Genomic DNA, 22,906 nt, shown 5'->3' on the forward strand with positions numbered 1-22,906 from the left:
CAATTCCCAGCAAATGTGTGTCTCATTCTGTATCATTTTTGCATCTAATTGCATTTCCTAACCACAGTGAAATACACCAGGCCAAGCGTTTCAAGGGAATTACTGCCCTCGTCAGCCTGGTGCCCTGGTAACACCACCTGCTATGTGCTGCGATCACCCATGGAATGCCCTCCATGTTCTGTTTGCTTTCATCTGACTCGCCCTGGGGAGTGGGTGGCTGTGTACTGGGTCAGGGTTCAGGATCACTTGCCTAGATTAGTTGCCTCCTAGTGAAATAATCCTATTCTGTTTGATCACCGATGTTGTCTGCATGGAACTCTTCTCTCTCGGCACATGAAGCTGCTTGCCGCTGAACCTGGCTTAGAAAAATAATCACTTTCCACTGCCAGTTTCTCAGATATTCAGACTAATAACTCCTCACCACTGCTGTCCCCTCTCTCTGCCAGCCAGGGAAAGCAGCCTTGCTAGCTGGAAAGCTTGGCGTGGAATTTGCTAATTGTGACACTGAGCATTGGACTGGAACTCTAGGGGCAGCTTTATAAAGCATCAGTTGGGTGCCTTTAAAACTCCGGCTCCCTAGTTAGTGTCTGTAGAACTATTTATCCCATTAAATGTTCAGTGAAGTGTAATGTCATGAATTTCTACACAGACATGTCCCGTGCTCCCCACCCGCAGAGCACTCGCAGCTGACCTCTCCTCCATTGCCCGTTCAGCTTTAGACTTCAGCATTCACTGTCATATAAATCGCAGGAGTTGAAGGTACAAAGTATCGAAGTGAGGACAAAGCCTTCTACCAGCGCGTGCTTATGAGATGCACAGTTCAAGCCCTTTGTGTAACCACAAACAGCACCTACAACCTTGGGTTGTGCCACTATGAACCAAGGCCACCACTGAATGAGCTTGCCAGTGCCTTGGGGTTAGAGAGTTCTGCAGCAAAGCTGCCTTGTTTCTCTCCGTGGGTTAGCCAAGAAGGACATTTCGTGAACTGGATAGTTAGGATCCTGCTGTCTGCAGTTTTTGGAGGCACTTGGGCACTGGACCATAGGCAGTTGTTCCTGACACTGTCCGATTTCTTGGCTTTGAAAACTGAAACCTGTAGAATAATAATGGGTTTTGAACTCTGCTTTTCCCCTTTGGTGTTTTATACGCAGCATATTGATGCAAACAAAACTGAGATAATCCCTGGCAGTTCTTACATCTCTGTGCCTTTGCTTCCCCTGTCAAGTCCGGGTGGTAAGAAGCCAAGAGCAGCTATAACAATCACCGTGCTCTTTCTTTTCATGTGTATGCTTGTTTCCCCTTTTTTTTAAAACACAGCTTCATTACTGAGCTACGAAGCTGTGCGGACGTTTGGTCTGACCTCAGAGAGTGACTGGAAGGGACCTACTCCGATATGGAGACATGTTCGCTTTTCTAGGCATTTCCTACAGTGCCTCCTTCAGTGAACGACTGAATAACATAGGAGAAGGTTTTGCAAGCCTGTGTGTGATGTGTGTTTGCTTCACCTCATGTGATCGCTGTCTCCGTAGAGGGTAGCCTGTTCTGTGGCTGCACAGTGCCACCCTGCAGAGCTCAGCTGCAGAAGAGCAGTCCCTTTCTTCTGTGTACCACCCAACTCTCTCTCATTCCCCCTTGTTTCCTTTCCCAGGATCTGTGGGGACGCCGCTGCCAGGGGTGGAAGTGCGCATTGCCACGGAGCGCTTCAGCAGGGAAGGTCCTTCCTACACCATCCACGCTCAAGGAGATGAACGTGACACAAAGGTAGCATGCAGCCATGTTGTCTGCTTCTGTCTCTTGTCTCTGTGACAATCTGCTAGGGTTCCCAGAGCTGAGTCGCTGCGTTACCTCTCCCAGCCTCAGCGAGTGGGAGCCTCACTGATGCTAAGCTGGGTGTATCAGCTCCCTGACACACCAGCTTGTTGCCCTGCCAGCAAACTGCTAGGACTCCCATTAGTCCAAATCTTGCCTTGCAGTAATTAGTAAACCCCGATTCCCGAGTCCCTCAGAGTCGGGTATCTGCGGTGCTCAGTCCCTCTCACTGTAGCACTCACAAAACTCTAGCAAGTTTGCCACTCCTTTAAAGGGCGAGAACACAGCAGCCTAGTAAGGTAACTGGGATGGGTTAACCCTCCACTTCAATCAAAGCTGGGGTTGGTTTATAGTAAAGTAAGTTTCTGAATAAGAGGGTGTAGGTTTGAGTGATATCAGGTGTAAGGAATAAAGATAGAAATGGTTACAAACAAACACAAGTAAGGAAATGCTTCTAGGATTTCAATCTAAATTAACTAGTGTCCTTAGACTAGAGTCCTTTGTTCAAAGAAGTTTGTCTCTCCGGTCTTTCTTCCAGCATGGCTGACCCATGTTTTAGCCAGGACTCTTCACAGAGCTCGGAGTGCTTGGGTCCTTTGTCTCCTCAGGTGAAGGGTAACTTAGAGGTTCTCTCCCCCCAGATCCGGTTCCTTTTCCTTGCTGGGTGTAGGCTCCATATTAGCTCCTCCCCCGCTGATGATTTTTACAATGCAATGATCTCTTCCTGCAACCGCCGATTCCAATGAATAGCCCATTGAATTTGGACACACCTGGTTTGAGGTGCTGGCCTCTTTCCTTGTCTGGAGAAACCCTGTTTATCAACTCGCCCTGACCTGCCTGGTGTAAACACATTTTAGTTACGTATTTCCAGCACATCTGTAAAATTCTGTGTGGATTAACCGTGCATAAATCATGCAAGAATATTAATAATCAGTGAGTTATTAGTTTTCCAGTGATCTATTACATGCCTCTTTTGGGTAAAGATCATGACAACAGTGTGACACTGGTATTGGGTTGCTCTTTGGGTCCTGCTCTCAGTGAAAATTATGAAAACACTTCTCCCCTTCCCCAGAGACCCAGAAAGAGGCAGACACTCTTGCTATCCCTAGTGACGCACTGATACTCGTTAGTCTCATCTCTTTATTGTATGCTATATTATTATTATGTGGTCACTGGAGCTTTTGAAGAATAGGTTAGACAAATACCTGTCAGAGTATGGTCTAGCTAATACTTAGTCCTGCCTCATTGCAGGAGACTGGAAAGACGACCTCTCGTGGTCCCTTCCAGTCCTACATTTCTAGGATTCTTTGATTATTCCATGTGTGGCACTTTACAGACCAAACAAGTAACTGTCCTTGCCCTAAGGAGCTTGCAGCGTATAGACCAGACATCTGTATGTAGGTTTGGAGCAGCAGGCAGAGTGCATCTTAGACACAACACCTTCCTCCTCTTTCCCACCCCCCAATTGCCAGGGTGCCCTTCACCTGGCTTCCCTTTTGTGCCCTCATTGTAGGTGCGATTCACGTCACGTACTGTAGATCGATAACCACGGGATCTGCAGGCTCGCTCAAGTAAATAAGTGTGTATGTGAGAGGAATTACACCAGCAACCACTTATGTGTGGGTACAAAGCAGGGAGGCCAGTCTTTGAAAGCTGGTCCTAGACGAAGGAATGACAGAGTTACTGGACTCTCTAGTAAACCAGGTTAGTTTCTCCTGTAGCCATGTGGATGCCAGGGGTTCTAGCGGAGTTCCTGATGAGCACAGGAAATACTTGCTTACACTGCTCACGTAACTACTGGTGACAAGCTCAAAGAAAACTTCTTAACTCTGTCTCCTGTAAATCACGATTGAGGTGGTTCTCTATGCTGGAGCCTGGCCGGAAGAGCTGGTGGGGCTGCTGTGGGTTGGGACTGAGGTGCATCTGTACAGTGAGAAGGCCAGAACTGGAAAAGCAGTGAGGGAGAGGCATAACTGGATTGAAATCCATTTGAAGAGCTGTGTGTGGGGAGGTCAGACTGCATCTACCCTCAGTGTGCCACGCTGCAGCCAGCACTATGTGACTCCTTTTAATTTGTATAAAAAATCCCTCGATTAACTAAGAGAGGTTAAAAAAAAGTGAAAGCTTGTCAGGGCATTCTGGCACCTTGATAGAGTTATAGAGCCTGTCTGTTAGCAAAACCAGCATGAAGATCTGGGCAGGAAAGGGACTTACTATGCGGCTAGCTGTAATTACTGTTGGCCTGCGCGTTAAATGACCTTGTTTTGCTGAGAGGTGGGCAGAGTAGAGGACTCTTAAAATGACCCTGTGGGCAGTTTAACATGTGAGAAGTTGTGTCCCATTTTTGTCATGTCTTTGCTAGAGAGAGCCTGGAAATCTGTTTGCTTTCTTATTTCTGACTCCTGGTCTTAGAGTTACATGTCGGTCCTTTTTCACTTGCATTGGGTGGGGACATGAAATGTAAACCATTTGTCCGGTACAATTTTAATAATGAGCCCTTACCACTATTCACCCGGAAGAATCCCAGTGCTCTTTCCGAATTAGATCTAGAATATAAGACTCCTTTGCCCGTTACAGAAATCAATCGCCTCCGGGGTGAGATGTGGTCACTGTTTTTAATGTACAGGTGAACAAAATATATGTGGTTTTTGTTTGATTTTTGCAAAATTCTGGACCAAAGCTAGGCTGGCGGTGCACCCGGGCTATCTGCTAGTCCCTGTGGGGGCACTGGATCTCGTTTTATTTAAGGGGGAAGCAGAGGAGAATGGGAGTCCAGACTTCATGTAGCTAAACCTCAGTCGTCCAAGCCTGGCTCACGTCCTCCTGTGGTTTCAGGGAAGTGAGGCTTTGTACTACTCTGTATAGTTCTGAGCTGGCTGGGTTTACACACCAGGGGCCATCATTTACCCCTTTGCACCTGCCTGTCACCTCCTCCCAATTATCCATCACTGGGCATTTCCCTCATTCGGTGCCACATACCGTATATCCTGCCAACCAAACTCCACCCTGATGTAAGCGGTCGCAGCACATATCGAAGTCTCAATGTCATTTGCAGTCACTGGGAGCTGCACTTGCTTACCCCAGCTCTGAAATTGGCCCCAAGCCTCTAGCTGATGCCTGGCTAGAGGCTGACTTTCCATCAAAGTCTCCCTAGGGCCTTTTGAATGTTCTGCTGAGTTTGCAAGATGTCTGACTCGGAACGTACAGGGAGACAGAGATGTTTGCCTCTGGGTATTGTCCTGATCATTCTTCTAGTGTGAGTCCAAACAGCTGTCCCCATCTCTCACGCACTGCCCCTTTGCCCAGCCTTTCAATCTGTTTTTTCCATAGCCTGGCTGGAAGTTTCTGAGTACTGCAAGGGAGACTGTCCCATCTGCTTATACCTATCCTTTGAGCACCCCCTGTGCTAATGGGGCTGAACTAAGAGATGGCTTTGTTTGTTGATACTTACAGGTATTTCCAGTCTGTCCCATTGCTAACAGACTATTTCCAATGGCAAAGTGCAGCAGCGTACTACTGTAGTTGTCAGGAAGTGACCAAGATGGGCAGTGTGGGTGCTGCTTTGAATGCATGTCTCCGTAGATAAAATCACTGAGATGCCAGGAGTTTAATATCGTTATTACGTGGAAGCAGCCAGCCTGAGCAGCATGACTTTATAGTCCATGGGTGTGCTGTCCGCCAGGTGCTAGTCACCCGATGAGCTCAGAGACTCTCACTATGCAGCTGTTCCGCTGGAAACGGCAGTGGCCTTGGCAGAGACTGAGAGAAAGTGTGTGTATGTCCTAAATTAACAATATAATTTAACTCCTTCCTGCTGCAGTCACACACTGAAAGCCTCAACTAATGCATGTTCCTGGGCTGACATGCTGGGTACACGTTGGTCTAATAATTTATATCACCAGAGAGTATTTCAGTGAAACATGCTTAAAGTAGAAAAGACCCAAATCCCCATCTCCCCGCGACAATCAAAGGGAAACATGCTGAGCTTTGTTTATACGCGATGAAACGAGGGGCTTCCCGACCGCCATGGCTCTCTCCCAGAGATCAGGATTCTGACTCTCAGACGCCAAGACTCCTGGGTTCCAACCCTGGTTCCGCCACTTCGGCAAGTCACTTCCCTTCTTTGTGCCTTGGTTCCCCCCTTTTGTGAAATGGGGATAAAAATATTTACTTCCCTCCCTCACTGGAGGGTTAAGAGCCATAATTAACATGTGCTGAGGACTTTGAGATCCATGTACTTAAGCCAGGGGTGGGCAAACTACGGCCCGTGGGCCGGATCTGGCCCCTCAGGGCTTTGGATCCGGCCTGCGGGATTGCCTCCAGTGGTGCCGTGGGCCCCGCGCCGCTCTCAGACGCATCCGGCACCATGACGTCCCTGCGGCCCCCGGGCAGGGGGGCAGAGGGCTCTGTGCGTTGCCCATGCTTCCAGGCACCGTGCCCCGCCGCTCCCGTTGGCCGGAAACGGGGAACTGCGGCCAATGGGAGCTTCGGGGGAGGTACCTGGAGGCGCAGCAAGGGCAGAGCATGCGGAGCCCTCTGCCCCCCTCCTTCAGGGGCCGCAGAGCTTCCTGGAGCGGCGCGGGGCCGGGGACAGGGCAGGCAGGCAGGGAGCCTGCCCTGGCCCCGGTGCACACCGCTGCCACCCCGGTGCTGCTTTAGGTAAGCGGCGCCGGGCCGAAGCCTCAACCCCGCCTGCACCCCGCCCCCCAACTCCCTGCCCTAAGCCTCCTGCCTGTACCTCGCACCCGTCCTGCATCCCAACTCCCCGTCCTGCGCCCCCCCCTCCCCCCCCCCCCCCCCCCCACACCCCAATCCCCTGTCCCGGCCCTGCATACAATTTCCCACCCAGATGTGGCCCTCGGCCCAAAAAGTTTGCCCACCCCTGACTTAAGCCAAAAAGAAAAGGAAGTCAGGCAAGGGCAAAGTAATGAAAAAAGGCAGATAGGTAAGAGTTAAAGAACAATAAACGTGGCAATCTGGTACAGGTTAAAGAACGAAGCCCACACAACATCGGAAAGGAGGTTGCTTCCCATCCTTCTCCATTTATTTCTGTATTTGATTTTGATTGATAAATCCATCCGTAAGCTCCCATCCTAGCTCTGGGCACTGCTAGATGTTTTGATGTTGATAATGTGAAAAATGACCAAATGTCATATAATGGCCTGCTCATCCCCCGCTAGGAAATAAACGCTTAAAGCATAACAATGTAATAAAGCACATTCTCTGCTTCGACTCCGGGCAAGGACCTCTCCTATATAAAAAGCACAGTGCTCTTCAGTGGTACTATACCAATAATAATGCTGCCGCTGTAGAAATGTAACTCCTGGCCATTGTAGGGACGTCAGGCTGTGCTGAAAGACGTGTCCCTTATGTACATTGTACACTACATTGGAGAGCATGCAAAGGGTTAAGGATGAGTTTGGTGCTGTCAGCAGGGCTGGAAGTGACTAACTGTGGGGTGTGCTAATAAGAAGCTGTGATGGTTAGGCCCACAATGATCCTCTGACCCTGTTCCCCATGAGAAGGTGATCCTTCTGATTGGGGGTAGGCAGACTATCGGGGCTGTCCACGAGGCAGTCACACTTCAGCTGTGCCGTATGAATAATCAGAACCATTCCGTCCTCTCTGTTTTCCGCAAGCAGCAAAAAGAAGCTGCATGTGCCAAGTAAATTGTTTGCTACAGATTCTTTTCTTAGCTGTACAAAGTGTTACAAGGTCATTGCCTTGTCCTGCTTGGTGTTTGGCCATCCCAGCCTCAGGAAGCAAGACGACAGAGTTTCTTTGAGCCATTTGTTCCCAATGCCATGCATAGCCAGCCTCATCTTGTTAAATGCAAGGGAGGTTGTGTTGCTTTCTGTTAAATATTCACCCTTCAGACACCTTTGTGCTTCTGGCTGAAGGGAAGGATGCAAACAGAACTCAGAGACGTCTCTCAAAGATGAAATACTATCTCGTCCACCACAGATGGTATAGGGATGGGTATGGGGTGTGTGGTAGTGTTGGATGGTGAGGGAATATTGCCACTTTGCAGTCTGGTAACTATGTAATATTGCAGCGAGGGGACTGATGTAATTTGCAGAGTTGGTTTCTGGCATGCCCTGAAGATCAATAATCTACTTAGATGAAATTTTGCTGCATCTCTTTGTTCCTTCTTTTTTTTTCCCCTTTCCCTTCATTAGAGTGTTGGATTCCATTCGTACATATGGCTCCATCAGTAGGATTTCTTTTTAACCCCAGTGATTATCTCTAGTCCTCTCTGCTCTGAGCAGGAAGAGTCTGAGAAGAGCAGTTCTGGGTTGGGTTTGTTGCTGGTTGACTCTTCGTATCACTTCCTGCCAATGCCGGCTGTTTATCGATGCACGCCACCTAGATTTCCCTCTCGGAATCAACTCCACGGCTCTTGGTTCCTTCATCGCTGTTGGCCCAGGGCTGTTCACACAGTGCTCCCAGAATGTTGCTGGAGAGCCAAGGCCCCGCATTACCTCTCTTTCCTGGACATGGTGCTGAAGAGTTAAGTGGTACCTCGTATGGCAAAGGCCAAAAGAACAGGTTTTGCTTTGATAGTTTTCATTTCTCCCCATAGTAAATTCTCAGCAAATGTGGCTTAGCTCATTAACCTGGCAACCCCAGTGAATGCGTCACCGAAGCCCCTCTGAAGTGCTGGGGTGTGATGGGATTGCAACATTAAAGGAGATTTCCTGCAGGCGTACTCTGAGAGGAACCTAGGTGCTTCAGGCAGTGCTGGTTCAGTAGGTGGAGCTTGCCCTCTGAGGCAGTCCTGAACAGGTGCTGGGGGTGCAGTGTGAAACAAGCAAAGAAGGTCCTGACTCCTTTTAGTATTTAAGCACCCTGAGGCACTTCTGTGAACAGGTGTATAAACCCAGGTGTCATGGCTAAGTCTGGCTCCCTGAATGTCTTCTGCACTTCTGATTCGACATTGTTTTCTTCGCTTCCTCTCCTAAGCAGTTGTGTAGCATTGCTAAATGTTGTTAAACCGCTGCCACGTTCCAGCTGAGAAGTGGCTTCATTTCTGTGTTGGTAAAGCGATCCCTAGACATCCCTCACTAGGAGCTGCGAGGGTTTGTGTTTCTTTGAGATCTTCGGAGGAGAGTTGTAGGGCTTAGAGGTGCAGAATTGCCAGTTCTGATTATTAGAATGGATCGGTTTCTGGTCTTTTGTGACAGCGGCAGCTCTGAACCTGTGGCTGCTATAGACGAGCTAGGCCATCACCGCCATCGTGGCCATTGCCACTTGCACAAGAAGCAGTCACTGAATGATGATCTGCCCAAGGCAGCTACCCGTTATGCCTGTGGGGTTGAGCCAGGCCTGGGTTAGACGTATGTGCAGTGCTAATTCAGTGCTGAGCGTAACCAGAGAGGTGAAGAGGACGACTCTCCTGGCCTTCTAACCCCCCACTAACGGTTCCTCTTTAGACTTGGGTGCTTCCTTCCTACTTTTCTTTGGTCCTGCACCTGTGACCTTTGCTCACACGAGGGCTTTGGCTTCCCCTGTGGCGTGGGCACTGCATACAGGAAAGGGTTACTTTTCCCCACCATTGAGTATTTCAGTTTGTTTTGTTCCGTGCAATGCATATTTCATATGCTGTAGCTTCCCAGCTGGCACAAGCCTCTAAACCCTGTAAGCGTAACGGGTATTGTCTCTCTCTCTCTTTTTATTTATTTATTTGGGGCTGGGGGGGCGAGGGGAGGGGGGGTTTTTTTCCTTCCAAATTGCTCACTTACACGAGAGCCAACCCCCAGTCCCTGACAACAGGGGTCTATCAATAGCTAAATGGCTTCCCAGCTGTATATAATGCTACACTCTAACCAGGGCTTTTATGGCAAGTAATTTCCTTATGATGAGGCTGCAAAGAGAGCTACGCGGGACGTATGGGTCGCGAGGCGCTGGCAGCCGGAGGACGCTGCAGCAGTGGGGCTTTGCTTCTCCCTTTTTTCAAGATTGTAATTATCTCGTTGCTTATCCATATGCAAGCTGTCGTTCTGGATGGGAACCGGCGCTGCTCTGGTCATTCCTCCCCACACAGCCGCCAGTGTCCCCTGGCCCCTCCCCCTGGCCCCCCTTCCGGTCTCTGCCATCTGTTAGGAGCATGCCGACTGCTGCCTACACCTACGTATAGGCACAGAAGAGGAGCTGCAGGGTTGTGGGTCGTCGCCAGACCCCAGATAACACATCCCACCATCAGGGGCTGCCTCCTCTGCCTTCACTATGTCAGCGTGTACAAGAGGTGTGTCTCTTGTTCGTATTGATCTAAAGTCTTCACAGAGTCAGGGGAGGAGCTGCTTGGTTACCAGGGTATCTGACACCCCCTATGAAGAGCTCACCTGTGAAGAGTACAGGCTTCCTTGCAAGGATGCCTTTCAAGGACCCAATCCTGCAAGATACTGAGGGCCTGAGCGCCCTTAATGCCAGTCAAGGTGATGGTGCTCACCACCTTGCAGGACTGAGCCCCAGATGAGAGCATGGTCAGAAAAGTATCTTTGTGTGATTGGTTCCGTCTGTCTCTCCAGGTGTTTACATGGCCCCTGGGAGCGTAATGTCTGGCTCTGCTCTCTTTGTATGGTCAGTCGCATCTCCTGTCTTTTCTGACAACAATAAGTTCTTGCTCCTTCTCTCTCCAGCTAGCCCTGCAGAACCAACCCAGGTCTGGGAGAGGGAGCTGGGGTCGCTAAATTACCTTCTGAATGCAGATTCCAGATTCCTGGTGTTGAGGTGTGTAACGGAAGGGTCTCGGGGAGAGTTTGCTGCACTGACCACTAAAAACAACATTTTTACACTTCTAAACTGCACAGTTTTGATCAGGAATCATTGAGCGGCAATCACACCTGGAGCCCCGCAATGCCATTTGTCCGGTCACTGTACAAAGGGTAACAGCGCTCTAAAAGGCCACCTGTCCTCTGCAGCATGCCCAGGATGTCTTGGGCTGCGCGCATTCGAGAGGGAAGACAAGCCCTCTGAGATTGCTGATTTCTTTAAGGGGCCTTAGTTTACAAAGCCGTAAACCATATTTCTAAATGAACGTTACAAATAAAATTGGCTGTTTATACTTTAAGACAGAGGGGGGTTGCCATCCCATCTGGGGAGCAGATATTGTCAGGCCATATATTTTACTATCCTGAAAGCTGGCCAGTTTGTTCGCCTTTCTAGCTGCCCTGGGACACATTTTCGACATATGTGCAGTGCTTTTCTTTTATTAAACATTGCACTTACTGCGAATAGGGAATGTATTTTTCCTTCTCTCGGGAGCTCCGTGTTACGGATAGAAGGGGAGGCCAAACTTTTCCATATGGGGATGAGTTATAGTTTGGAGGGGACAGCCATTTTCTGTATGTTTTAGCAAAGGGCACCAGTCTGTTCCTTGAAGCATGTGGGTGAAAGCGGGGAGCAGTCTTCTCCTGCTGTGTAGATGGACACGTCATGCTGCGGGTTGAAAGCAGAAGCCTCTTCCTCTGAGGGAGTGATTTCGTGAGTGGGTGGAAAGAAGAGAAGCCTCTTTCTGGGGAAGGTGGTCATGTGATGATGGCAGCTTGCAGGGCTCGTTTACAATGAAAAGGAGACTATACATGATCTCCATGAGAGGAGATCCTGCATTCTTCTGCTCAGCTGCAACTGGGTAGAGTTGCAAAGCTCCCAGTAGCAGCTCTATTAAGATGCAGTAGTTTTGGAAGCTTGCAAGCACCTGTGTGGATAGTGCTCTTTGAGGTAATGTTTTGTAACTGAAATACCTTCCCAGCCTGACACTTGCATGATATTTCTGATTACGAAAACCAGTGGGAGCTGCAAACCCATCACTGTTGGGAAATCTTTAGGCATTTTTAAAGAATATTGTTTGCTGGGCGTCGTTTGTGATGTGTTGCATGTGGCTGTTGCATTAGGCCAGACGTCCCCTCTGCTATTGGGGTGCAACAGACAGCCTGGGAGTCAGCTAGAGAGGGAGCTAGTCCCCAGCTCACTGGTTGGTGGAGCAAGAGAACGAAGTGTGGTTATGGGACGGGAGTTGGAAGTCTGGAAAGAGGGAGGAAATGTGTAAGAAACTCCACTTACTGTAGTTGTCCTTTATTCTGTTAAGGAGGATTGACCTGTAGAACATGGGCCGTGGCTCAGATTATTCACTGTATCCCTGAAATTCCCCTGCTAGCACAATCCGCATTGTGCAGCGTGAGGAAATCCCAGAGCGCATTGGTCCTTGCTGGTGTTATGGGGGTTACGCTCTAGGCCACGGAGCTTTTAATGCATCTCTCCAATGATTCCCAGCCATTGTTCAGACCCTGCAGGGTCCCCTTGTGCTACAACATAAACATTACGTGTCTGAGAGAGAACTTGTTTTTCATCGTTGCTGGTGACTGGTCTCTAGACACAGACTTTAAGAACAGGATTTTCAGTGTAGATACAGAATTTCTTGCACAACTTCTGTACTTGGCATTTTGCAATGATATTGATGGCCAGTGTGACACCAGCTTTTATTTGAGACCTCAGGTGGAACTCTATGGGGCAGCAGAGTGTACATGCCAGACCCAAGAGAGCCCTGTAACCCCTCTGCACCCCCTTTCCAGTTGGCAGGAAGAGGTTCTTGGGTCACAGATTGATCCTTGCTGGAGTTAGGGGGTAACGCTCCAGGCCACTGAGGGTTTAATGCAGCTCTCAAACAATTCTCATCCCTTGTGAACTGAGACCCATTCAGAAAAATCAGACTGCGCATTTGCTTGTTTAAAGTTTCTCTCATCAGTGTTGTGAGTGAATTTAGTGCGAGTGAAAGGGAGGGGCTGCTAGCACTGGCTTGAGCCAGGCATGTTGTGGGTAGGCAGACAGTTAGTGCAAGAGGAAGTAACTTGAAGTACCTGCATTTAACTTACTGTGAACAAGGCAGGAGAAGGTGAGTCCTTCGGATGGATTTGAGCGAGGACCAGATGGTGACTTGGTGAATTGAGATCAGGAGGGCATTCTGGTTGGTAGACAAGGAAAAAATCCTCAAGAATGGGGAAGGGAGCTGAGCGGGCATTGAGGCTGGGGTCACTGGCAGAATGGGGTTGGGAAGTGGGTGGAACATGACCTGAGCTGTGTATTCTTGAAGGTGGGCTGGGATGAGACTTGTCAAACTCACGCTTGTGACATAGCTCAGATTGCAAAGGTCGGTTTACACGTTGACCTGCGGGGCCACCACCTGCAGCATATCCTTTCTGTCCACCTCAACTTCTCAGTAAGGCTTCTGAAAAGCAAACAGTGGCAGGATGTTAATTGATTCTCTGCCTGGTTCTCAGAGAGACTGGCTGCCTGCCCCCAGCGCGGAATCAAAACAGGCATTGCAAGTGCACCTCAGAAATCTCTCTCTAATGAACGGCGCACGGGAAGTGGGAAGATGTGCTGACATCTCGCCTCATTTATTATTTTCTGAAGACTGCGAACAAGAAAGACGGCATGATGGAGCGTGGAGCTGTTGGCATTTCTGGAATAACGTTACGCTTCTCATTTATGGGGTTAATGTAGATCAAGAAGTTTTTTGTCCATAACATAATTGCAAAGATGATTGACCTTTTTCAGTCTTGGTTGTGTGGTCTTGCAAGATCATCTGGCGTGAATCAGTACAGTAACTTTTAAAGATCAGCATCACTGGAAAACGTTTTGTGTTTCAAACATAGTAGCAATTGCTGGAAGTGCAGGGTTTGTTTTTAAGTGAAAACGCTGAGAGTCAGTCTTGCTTTTGCCCCTTTGCTTTTAAATTTATAACCTTCCAAAATGAAAAGTAAATTGATTGTGTTATTCCCAGTCCTTTATGAAGAGTTAACATGGCAAAAACAGATGTGAAATGTGGCCTTGTAGATTAGTCTGGGTTTGGGGGTTTTTTGCTCTATGTTCTCTCCCTACGGAGCAGAAATCTGTCTTCCTCCAGCAAGAAGAAAATTGTACTGTGTCTAAATTGCCTCCTGCTTGCCTTCTGCAGGATGCTGCAGGACTCAGTGCTCACAGAAAAGATAATGATTGCACAAAAACATGGAACTTAATGGGGAATGTTTAATTATGAATGTATTTGTGTGAAACCTGATTGCCTAGGAGACTGGTAATATGCTAGCGAACCTTTTACCACTAGGACATCAGCTGAAATCTGGCCCAGGTAGATAGTGATTAAAAGGTGCTGTCTGATAGCTGGTTTCTGCAAATGAGTTAATGGTCTCAGACCACTTTGTAGAGGACAGGAGCCTGCATCCCAAAACCACAGCCACAGCTGGCATCCTTGGCGAGAGGCTGGTGATGGAATGAGCCATGCACTCCGTCCTCCCTTTCTACAGATGGCACTTTCAGGCAGAGCTCACCGGTCCGGCCTGCCCCTTTCACAGGGGGAGGTTGGCTTTCCACTCCTTCGGCCCTCCAGTAGATGCTGGGAATGAAGACCCATCGAGCTGGCTATCTGTGCGAAGGGAAATGGGAGGCTAGTACCTCCTTGGTCTGGGCTGTCTGTATAGCTAGGCCTGGGAGGGGTTATTAGCTGGTGGCTAGGGATTACAGTAAGGGATTCATATATTAGTAGCACGCTGGTCTGCAGTCACTCTTGACTTTGGGAATCTTCAGATTAGTTAATGCCCTTTCAATGAGTTGGAGAATGTCTCCAGAGGGGCCGAATGCACGGAAGCTCTTGGGAAAGGATTGAAGTGTGTAGCAACGTGGTAAACGAGGCTTTGCATAGACTCTGCCTGTTCTCCGGCCCAGCTCGAGAGCTTGGTGGTGGATGTGGCAAGAGGAGGTGGGTGACAGGGAGAAAGTCATTGAAATAAAATGTTGAGCTCTAAAACTAGGCCTTGTGGGCAAACATTGCTCTGCAGGTGTAGAAATCGAGCTGAGCGTGCAGAAGCGGCCACTGAAATAGAAGCAGCCATTGGCTAGTGAGCTCCCAGTACTGAAGACTTTTTATAGCTCCTCTGGGTGGTATTATGGGCCAAATGCAGCTCTTTTCTGCAGTGGCATATGGTTAATTAGTTTTCGGTGGGATACAGTGCATCGAGACAACTCTGTGGCCAGCATTGTACAGCCATACCATGCACAGTAGGTACAAAGGGTCTGAGCTACATTTTTTGCTCTGTTACAAATAGTTTTTTTCCCCCTGGTCTAATGTTTTAAAAAAATAATAAGTTGTGAGAGTGTTAGTAAAATAACTATAGCACGTGTCCTAATTTTTGTCTCCCTATTAGACACTTAAAAAAAGGCAGGATTGCTTAATGATTACTTGGTTCAAAATAACTTACTTACAAATGTAATGTGAGGAAACACCCCAAGCCTGGTTAGCCAGCACAGTACAATACTGATTGTGGACGTGAGACTATGTTGTGAAGAATCATTTTTTTCAAATTTAAATTATCTTGCTGCTTTTTTTCATGTTGTGTCAGTGATCGTGGAGGGCACAGCTGGTGCATTTATGACATATGTCCCACTAGAAAACATCGGCATTATCACTGTCTTCAGTTACTGTGTGCTGAGATGATGTTGCCTTCTGTGCACAATGCCTGAGTTTGAATCTCTGCAGGTCCTAATTAGCATAGGCAGATTCTCCTGTAACTCAGGTTTCTCTTCAAGGTCACTATTCGGTAGCACTCTGTGTTGCGTGACTCTCATCGCACTGTAATTATAGAGGAACTCATCTATAATTACTTCTTATCTAGTGAAAGCCTCAATTTCCAGTGAAAGAAAAGGAAAGTCCAGAACTGATTCAGTGCAGTGCACTGTAGAGGTGGTAATGCTGGTCACAGTGATTTTTTTCTGTGAGTGGGGAATTCTCTCTCCTATGTAAGATGTTCCCACTGTGCTGTTATTAATGAGAAGCATCAGCTTGAATACCGGTCCCATCCTGCTTTCAATAAAATCCATGTCCATGAGTGAAACATGTTTATATTGTGTTTGAGGCCTGAATATTTTGAGATCAGTGAGCTAGGCCAGGAAGCAAGGAGGAGTAGGATGTTGACCATCTCACTTACAAAAGACTGTATTGCTACAAGGAATTTTCGAGGGACCTGCAGCTACAGCCCAGACCACACTTACCCAGAGCTCGTCTCACAAACATACACAGCAACTGACGTGCGACTGAATCCGGGAAGTGCTGAGCCGGAGGTGCAGGGTGATGGATGAGGAAACCAGGGGGTTGGTGCTGAGAGGTAGAGTCCGGGGCGAGGGGCGGTATGTATGGAGGGACGTGGAGAGGAGGATAGGAAACCAGGGTGACAAAGTGGGAGGAGGAGATGGGGGTGCACACGGAGTTGTGCTCAGTGGTTTTGGTTTGAGGGCTGCAGCAGAGGCAGGAGGAGGGGGTGCACTGTAGAGTGTGAAGGCACTGGGCACATAGAGAAGAAGCAGGTGGTGTGGAAAAGAGGCAAGGGAGAAAGGACAGGAGACTAGGGGACACCAAGAAGGACAGGGAAGGCAGATTCTTTATCCATGTGAAATGCCTAAAATGTTCTAGAGGTGAAGTGCTTCAAGCTTTGGAAGTAGAAAAAAGCTTTCTTCTTACCCCTCCCATCCCCCTCCACTGCTCACCCCTTCTCCTGCCCCCCCACCCAGGTGTAACACACCCATGCCTACCGTCTATGGACATCATAAAGGCTTCCGGAGGGGATTGCTGCTGACACAGGCCTCACAAGATCTCTTGGAGCTGCCTTTCCCCGTGAGAAGATTTTACGAGGCCTATCAAACAAGATCGCCCCGCCTGCAGCCTATGGACTGTGGGCCATATGCATCCGGCGCTTGATTGGGAAAAGGGTGCCTGTAGACCCTTGGTGAGGGGTGGCTGCCGGGCGTTAGCGGGACTCCACTGAAACACACGTTCAACTTTCGTGCTTTGTGTGAAAAGCTTGTGCAATGCCCTTTTGCTCCATAGTGCAAGGCTACCTCTGATGAAAGGTCTAACTCCATTAACGTCCATTATAAACTCCTCTCTGGTGGGTCCCTACAGAGAGGGGCAGCGTGCATCAGGAAAACAAATGGCCACTTTGAGCAAATCAAAGGGCTACTTGCCAAGTGGGAACTCCCACCTATTTACAAGCCACTGTTGCTTCCGGCTAATGAAGAGGTAAAATGGAAGCATTGAAAATACGCATTTTATAATCACCCGGATTTATTCCTTCAGAGGATTTATTACAACCTTTTATTTTCATGTGTGGAAAATGTAATCTTATCTAGTGCGTCGGCAGGTCCAGTTCAATTTGCTGAATCCGGTTTACAGTGGAAAGCTATCAAACACCAGCCTTCTAGGGCACGCTGTCTGAATGTTAAAGTTGCTAGAATACAAAGCAGTTGAAACGTGCATTAAAATATGGCACTTGGAGAATAGGATATCTATGCAATTAGCAATCTGATGCTTTCAGCAGCTGCGTGTAACTTAGATCCAGTGTATCAACAAAGGATACCTTTGAGATTTAACAGAGTGAGGAGCTAGCTAGCTAGCTGTATGATGCTGCGGTGAAAGCCCAGAATTTGAAACATGTAGCAGTGTGTTCGGCTTGGTGTGTGCCTATGATTTGGGCCTGTGTCGAAGGTGAGCAGTTGTAACTGATAAGTACCTTGAACCCTGAATTTTAATTTATGCTGTTTTCCAGCAACAGAGCTGCTGGCACTCAAGTGGTTTGCATCCTCTTTGGACACTGGGGAGCAGTGCCAGTGACATTCTGAGTTCAGCAAGCAAAATCCTATTAAGATAACGTCACGGCCTTTCTGTTTTACTGTTTGCAAGCCAGCCATAACATCATTAAATTACACAACAGGGAGGTGCCTGCTGCCAAGGAGCTCTGCTCTAGATAAGATGTGGGTTGAGCCTCTGCCAAAATTTGAGTTGATATGACAAGAAATTTGGAGCCTGTTCAAGGTTTGATTCATGCAAAGAGGAGCAGTGTGCAGGTAAATACTACGCTGGATTGTTCACCCATGCAGCTAAAGATATATGCCCTCCCTTCCTTTTGGGACATGGCAGGTGTTCTGCAAAGACCTTTTATAAGGACAGGTAAAAATGCCCAGGCACATTCCTGCACTGCAATGCAGCACAGCTTATTCTTTGTAGAGTGCTGGACGGGTTGTGCCTAGAGAGATTGATGTTGCCTGATTTACATCAGTCTTTGTTTCAACATCTAAGAAAAGAAAACATCAAATCAAGTAGGAGCAGCAGAAGAACCAAATGCAGCTACTAGTGAGTTCGAAAGTCATTCTCAGTGTCTCCTGTATCCATCTTTCTGGAACTGAGGGGTAACCTTTCAGCTGAAGGACTTGACTTCAGGGGCTCAGACCATTAATTAAATGCATGTATGTGGGGAATAATATATATTCTGTCTTTTTTAGATTTTTAGCTGAGTTGTAGCTTTGAGTGCTTAGATCCAGTTGAAACTCAGACTGGTTTTATTGGAGCATGTGTGTTGAGAAATGTTTATTTTTAAAGCCAAAGTGGCGCTTCTTTGGCATCATTTGTAAGAAGCTGTGTTATCCAGTGGTTAGAGCCTGGGACTCTACTCTGGGCTGAGTCACCGAATCACTTGGAATAACTTGCTTTGTTGTCTGATGCCACAGCTATATCAGCAGGAAAATGGAGTGAAGAGAGACCTCCTTGTAAAACTGCACATGGCATCTAAGCTGGGCTTTCCTAGGGAAATGAGTTACCAAACATGGTTAAGAAAAGGTCTTTCCGGCGTTTTGCAGTAGAGAACCTTTGTTACCATTTGACAGTTTTGTGGAGATGCTAAGCCTGACGCGCTACGTGTTTCAGACTTTATTTCATTTCTTTGGACACAATGCCCAGAAAGCCCCAACACTGTTGGAGCCACAGCCACGGATTCACCATAAGGCAGGGCCCTGGGTGTATCAGAGCAGCCCCACCGGTGAGAACTGACTTCAGTATCTTGTCTGTGTTGCAAGAGCTACAGTACCTAAGTGATTTGAAAAACTTCCTTTATGGATATTCATGTTGAGGGTCCTCAGGAGTAGACTGTATATGAGCAGAGCCCACAACAACCTCTGTCACTGCACTTTTTGTCTCTTATGCATCTGCATCCTCACAATCATAAAGCTATATACATTTTAGGGACAGATGAGTTACCATTCTAGCTCAGACTAGTCCAATCTTGTCTGGTGAACTTCCTGTGATTCTTCAGATTCATGGGATCGTCATGTTCCATTCGTCGCTGATGCAGGTTTGCAGAACGCTGAGGTGTCTCTGTAGCCTTGCATTCGACAGAAGCTGAAAGGACACCTGCCACTCTCTAGAATATATCGCGTTTCATTGTCTCATGTCCCTTTTCAAAAAAATGAAAGGTGTTGCCCTGACAGCTCTGCAAAGTGAAGCCTTCTAATTATCCACACAGCAGGCAGCAGTGCAAGCTTCCCCCATGCTACCTTCCCTCACCCAATAATGTGTTTCAGACCGAGCCTGGCGGGACCCCAATGGAGTGTGGCGGAGTAGTTTCCATTCCTGGCCTCTCTAAAGAAATTGGATACAGAGCACTGCCAGTGGTGATAGAGGTGCTCGTGCTGTGGACACTAAAATGAAACCCATCAGCTCATTCACCAAGCAGCTGTCAGATGGTAATGCCTTTTTGTCTCTGGTAATCCAGGCTAAGGTTGAGTAAGTGACCTAGAGACTGAAGACCCCCTGGCCGGTTACCAGAAAAGCGTAGGTTTTGGTCTTGCTTTATTTTCTCCCAGCGCACAGGTCTGTCAGCAGCTCTGACCCGACGTATTAAACTGTGTGTTCTGCAGGGTGCTCCCAGAGTATATTTCTCTGGATCTGGTGTTACCTTAATTATACCAGGGTTACCGTCTTTTGGAAGACGTGGCCAAGCATCCCGTGACAGGTCGAAAGAGAAGCTTCTGCTGCCTTCCCCAGGAGGGCAGGAGTTCACTTTTTTCCCATGCCAGGTGACAGGTTGCTGGAAGTGCCAAGTGGCACAGCTGGCATCTGGTGTCCTCTGCAGCTGTCGTTTCAAAAGCTGAGCCATCCACCAACCCACAAAATTATCCTGGCTAAGCTGGCCGCTGTCACTGCTAGACACACAGACTGGTCGGCAACAGCTCTCTAGTGGCCAATTCAGGCTATCTTCTCTCGTCATCTTTATTTCACCCCATCAAAGGCTCCGTACGAGACAGGAACTGCCTTGCCGACTCAGGAAGGTTGGGTGTGAGTCTCTGCAGTGCACACCCATGGTGATCTTGGAGACATGGAAAAGGGTGGCTCGAGAGCAGTGCATGACACCTGCCCTGGCAGGAAATGTGACACAAGCAGCAAGAGCCTTTTCTTATTGCCAAGGAACCTCCCTGTCCCCCACCCCCACATTCATACTCAATAAACCGCCTTCTCCGCATACATGGATCAGCTGTGCAGCACACCGATGGGGAGACGCTGTCATGCTCACTTTCGACGGCCTCCTCAAATGATGTCACAGAGACACCATTCACGCTGCTGCACTGCTTCTGCTACTGGCTCCCCCAGCAAGGAAGGCCGGGCCGGGCATTTCAGATGCACCATTAGATAAAAGGAAATCTATGAACACAGGTCACAAGAAGTTAGAAGACACGACTGATGTCATGGTGTAGGAGACAGCCCGTGATGCTAGGTGAGAGGCACCACAGGAAAAATGCTTGTCAAGCCAAAGGAGCTTGCTCTCTGCTGGAGAATTGAGGACCAAGCTCAGCTGGCCCAGAGAGATACAGACAATCTCCAACAGGGAAAGAATCTTACTACTGAAAGTGCGGTAAGCACTTTTCCTCCTTGGGGGATGGTTAAGGAGAACAAATCTATAATAGATGTATATGAACCTCTCTTCCAGGAGAGAGTGTTACCTCTAGATTTGGCATTTTGATTTACAAAGTCTGAGAACTGTGAATAACTTTTGCCACCTCCTGAAGTAACTCTTCATCCCTCCTGTATTTATGTTTCCATGTAGCTCTGTATGTCAGAGCAGAACAGGGAATCCATCTTCCAGTCACGTCTCTGAACCTAGAAATCATCACAGTAGTGGAGCAGACAGTTAATCCATGTCAGACGCTGTTTGTTCGGGTTGGAGGATGGGAATGTGGGGCTAGTGGTGAGGAGTTAGGCTCGTAAATTCTTATCCCTTCTCAGACATTTGGCATCTGTGTGATGCAGTCAGCTCAGCCGTATTGCTGGGTGAAAAGCAGGGACCTGAGCTTTCTGAGTAGCAAAAGTAAAACACCCAAGAGGAATCACATTTTTTAATTCAGTTTATAGCATAATTAACCCATGAAACTGGCTGTTGCAGTATATTATTGAGGCAAATAATTTAACAAGAATCAAAAATTTAAAAAAAGGACCTTAACAGAATAATAATTGCTTTAAACTAGGTGGTCACAGTGGTCCCGTATGGCCCTTGAACCTATGAATCTAGGTATGGTAAAAAATGCAAAGGTCATCAGCCTTTCTGCATCAGAAAGTATGGTCATCTCCATCAGGAAGTCATTTCCCTGCTGAGATGGTGTTTCACGATTGGCCAGATGCATTAAGGAGGTGTCTCCCTGATTTTGGAAGACGCTCCCATTGGCTGCTGTCAGGGTTCAGGTACCAAACTAGCTAGATGAGGGTTTTCATTATGGCAATTCATGTGTAAACTAGGTATAAACATCAATCCTGGCTGAGCTAGGAGGTGCTTACATAAGCTTAGAACTTTGTCCTCTCTCTGCTTCTCAGGGCTTGGCTACACTCGGGACTTCACAGCGCTGCCACGGCAGCGCTGTGAAGCGCGAGTGTAGTCGCCGCCAGCGCTGCGAGAGCTCTCGCAGTGCTGTATGTACTCCACCTCTCCGAGGGGAGTAGCTCGCAGCGCTGCAGGCACTGATTACACTGGCGCTTTACAGCGCTGTACTCGCTGCGCTCGGGGGGGTGTTTTTTCACACCCTTGAGCGCAGCAAGTTGCAGCGCTGTACAGCGCCAGTGTAGCCAAAGCCTCAATTAAAGCAAGAGTTACATTATGGCTCACAATCAAAGGGAGTTCCAAAGGCACTCCCTGCCTCTCTGAGCCTTGTTGCTTAGGAAGCTGTAGCTTAGGGGTAGAAATCTGAGGTGGCTATCACTATTGACGTATGAATATTTGTCACTGCTTTGTTCCCCATTTGCTCTAGGTGACCCCTGGCTTAGATGGCAAAGAAGGTGAGCTTTTCGTTAAGGGGCCTACAGTATTTCAAGAATACTGGAATAGACCTGAAGAAACAAAAGAAGCTTTCACACCCGATGGCTGGTTCAAAACAGGTACTGTGCTGGTCCCACTGGGGTGTGCATGAACAGCAAGAAGGGAGGGGAAGTCGGTTTGTTCCACGGGGGTCTTCCCGCTGGCTGCTTCGTGGAGCAGTGCCAACATCGGTGTCAGTAGGGGGCACCCGGCAGATCTTTCCTCCCTCTCCCATCTGGCTGGAAGCAAGGCACAGCCACAGTGCCCAGCTGTAGGAAGAATGAAGGTGGGGAGTGGGCATATCACTCCGTTTTGGGGTGTGTGGCTGAGTCCTTGGTTGTCTGTGTGTGGGTGGGCTCTCCCTGGTCATGATAGTCTTCAAAAATAGAAGCTGGTCCAGATAGGTTCTTCAGTTTCACTGTTCCCGTACCAGTCAACACGCCCCATCCCTAAGCAACAGAGTTTTAGTCTGTTTGCTTGCAAACCTGAGAAGCTGATAAATATGTATACGTCGATTGAACTGAAACAGGCCCCCCCACTGTAGTACCTGCACACTTGAAAAACAGTAAGTACTTTGCACTGTTCATAGGGGACTGAGATCCTACTTCCATTGGAAATGGTGGTAAAACTTCCATGGACTTCAGTGAGGTTGGGTCCTTCATAATTAGAACTTGCTTGGTTTACATAATCAGCAACGGCAAACCTGGCTGAGTATTTAAAACAATGGATTGTAGAATGAAGAACAAAGAAGATGCAGAAAATGCTGCACTAAGGACTGCAGGACATGGGTCAGGAATTTTTCAATGAAACTTTTTAAATGCTGATTCATCAAAACTTCATGGGAAAGGGTCAGTGTCAACAAATGTCTTGACTCAAAAAAAACCTGAAATTGTGAAAACATTTTGGTTTGATGTTTTCAAAACAAATTCCAGTTTTCC

General features: G+C 48.0%; 1 protein-coding gene across 1 annotated transcript in view; it reads left to right on the plus strand.

Moving 5' to 3' along the window:
- Positions 1-22,080, plus strand: part of LOC113409588 (acyl-CoA synthetase family member 3, mitochondrial-like) — a 65,148-nt gene extending 43,068 nt beyond the window's left edge. The window contains exons 6-7 of the mRNA XM_026663695.1: positions 1,649-1,761; positions 21,922-22,080. Coding sequence (XP_026519480.1) covers positions 1,649-1,761; positions 21,922-22,080 — 272 coding nt within the window. The remainder of the gene's footprint in view (positions 1-1,648; positions 1,762-21,921) is intronic.
- The last annotated feature ends 826 nt before the right edge of the window (positions 22,081-22,906 follow it).

The sequence above is a fragment of the Terrapene carolina genome, unplaced genomic scaffold (assembly GCF_002925995.2).
Source record: "Terrapene carolina triunguis isolate 2854851 unplaced genomic scaffold, T_m_triunguis-2.0 Scaffold33891, whole genome shotgun sequence".
Classification (NCBI taxonomy): Eukaryota; Metazoa; Chordata; order Testudines; family Emydidae; genus Terrapene; species Terrapene triunguis.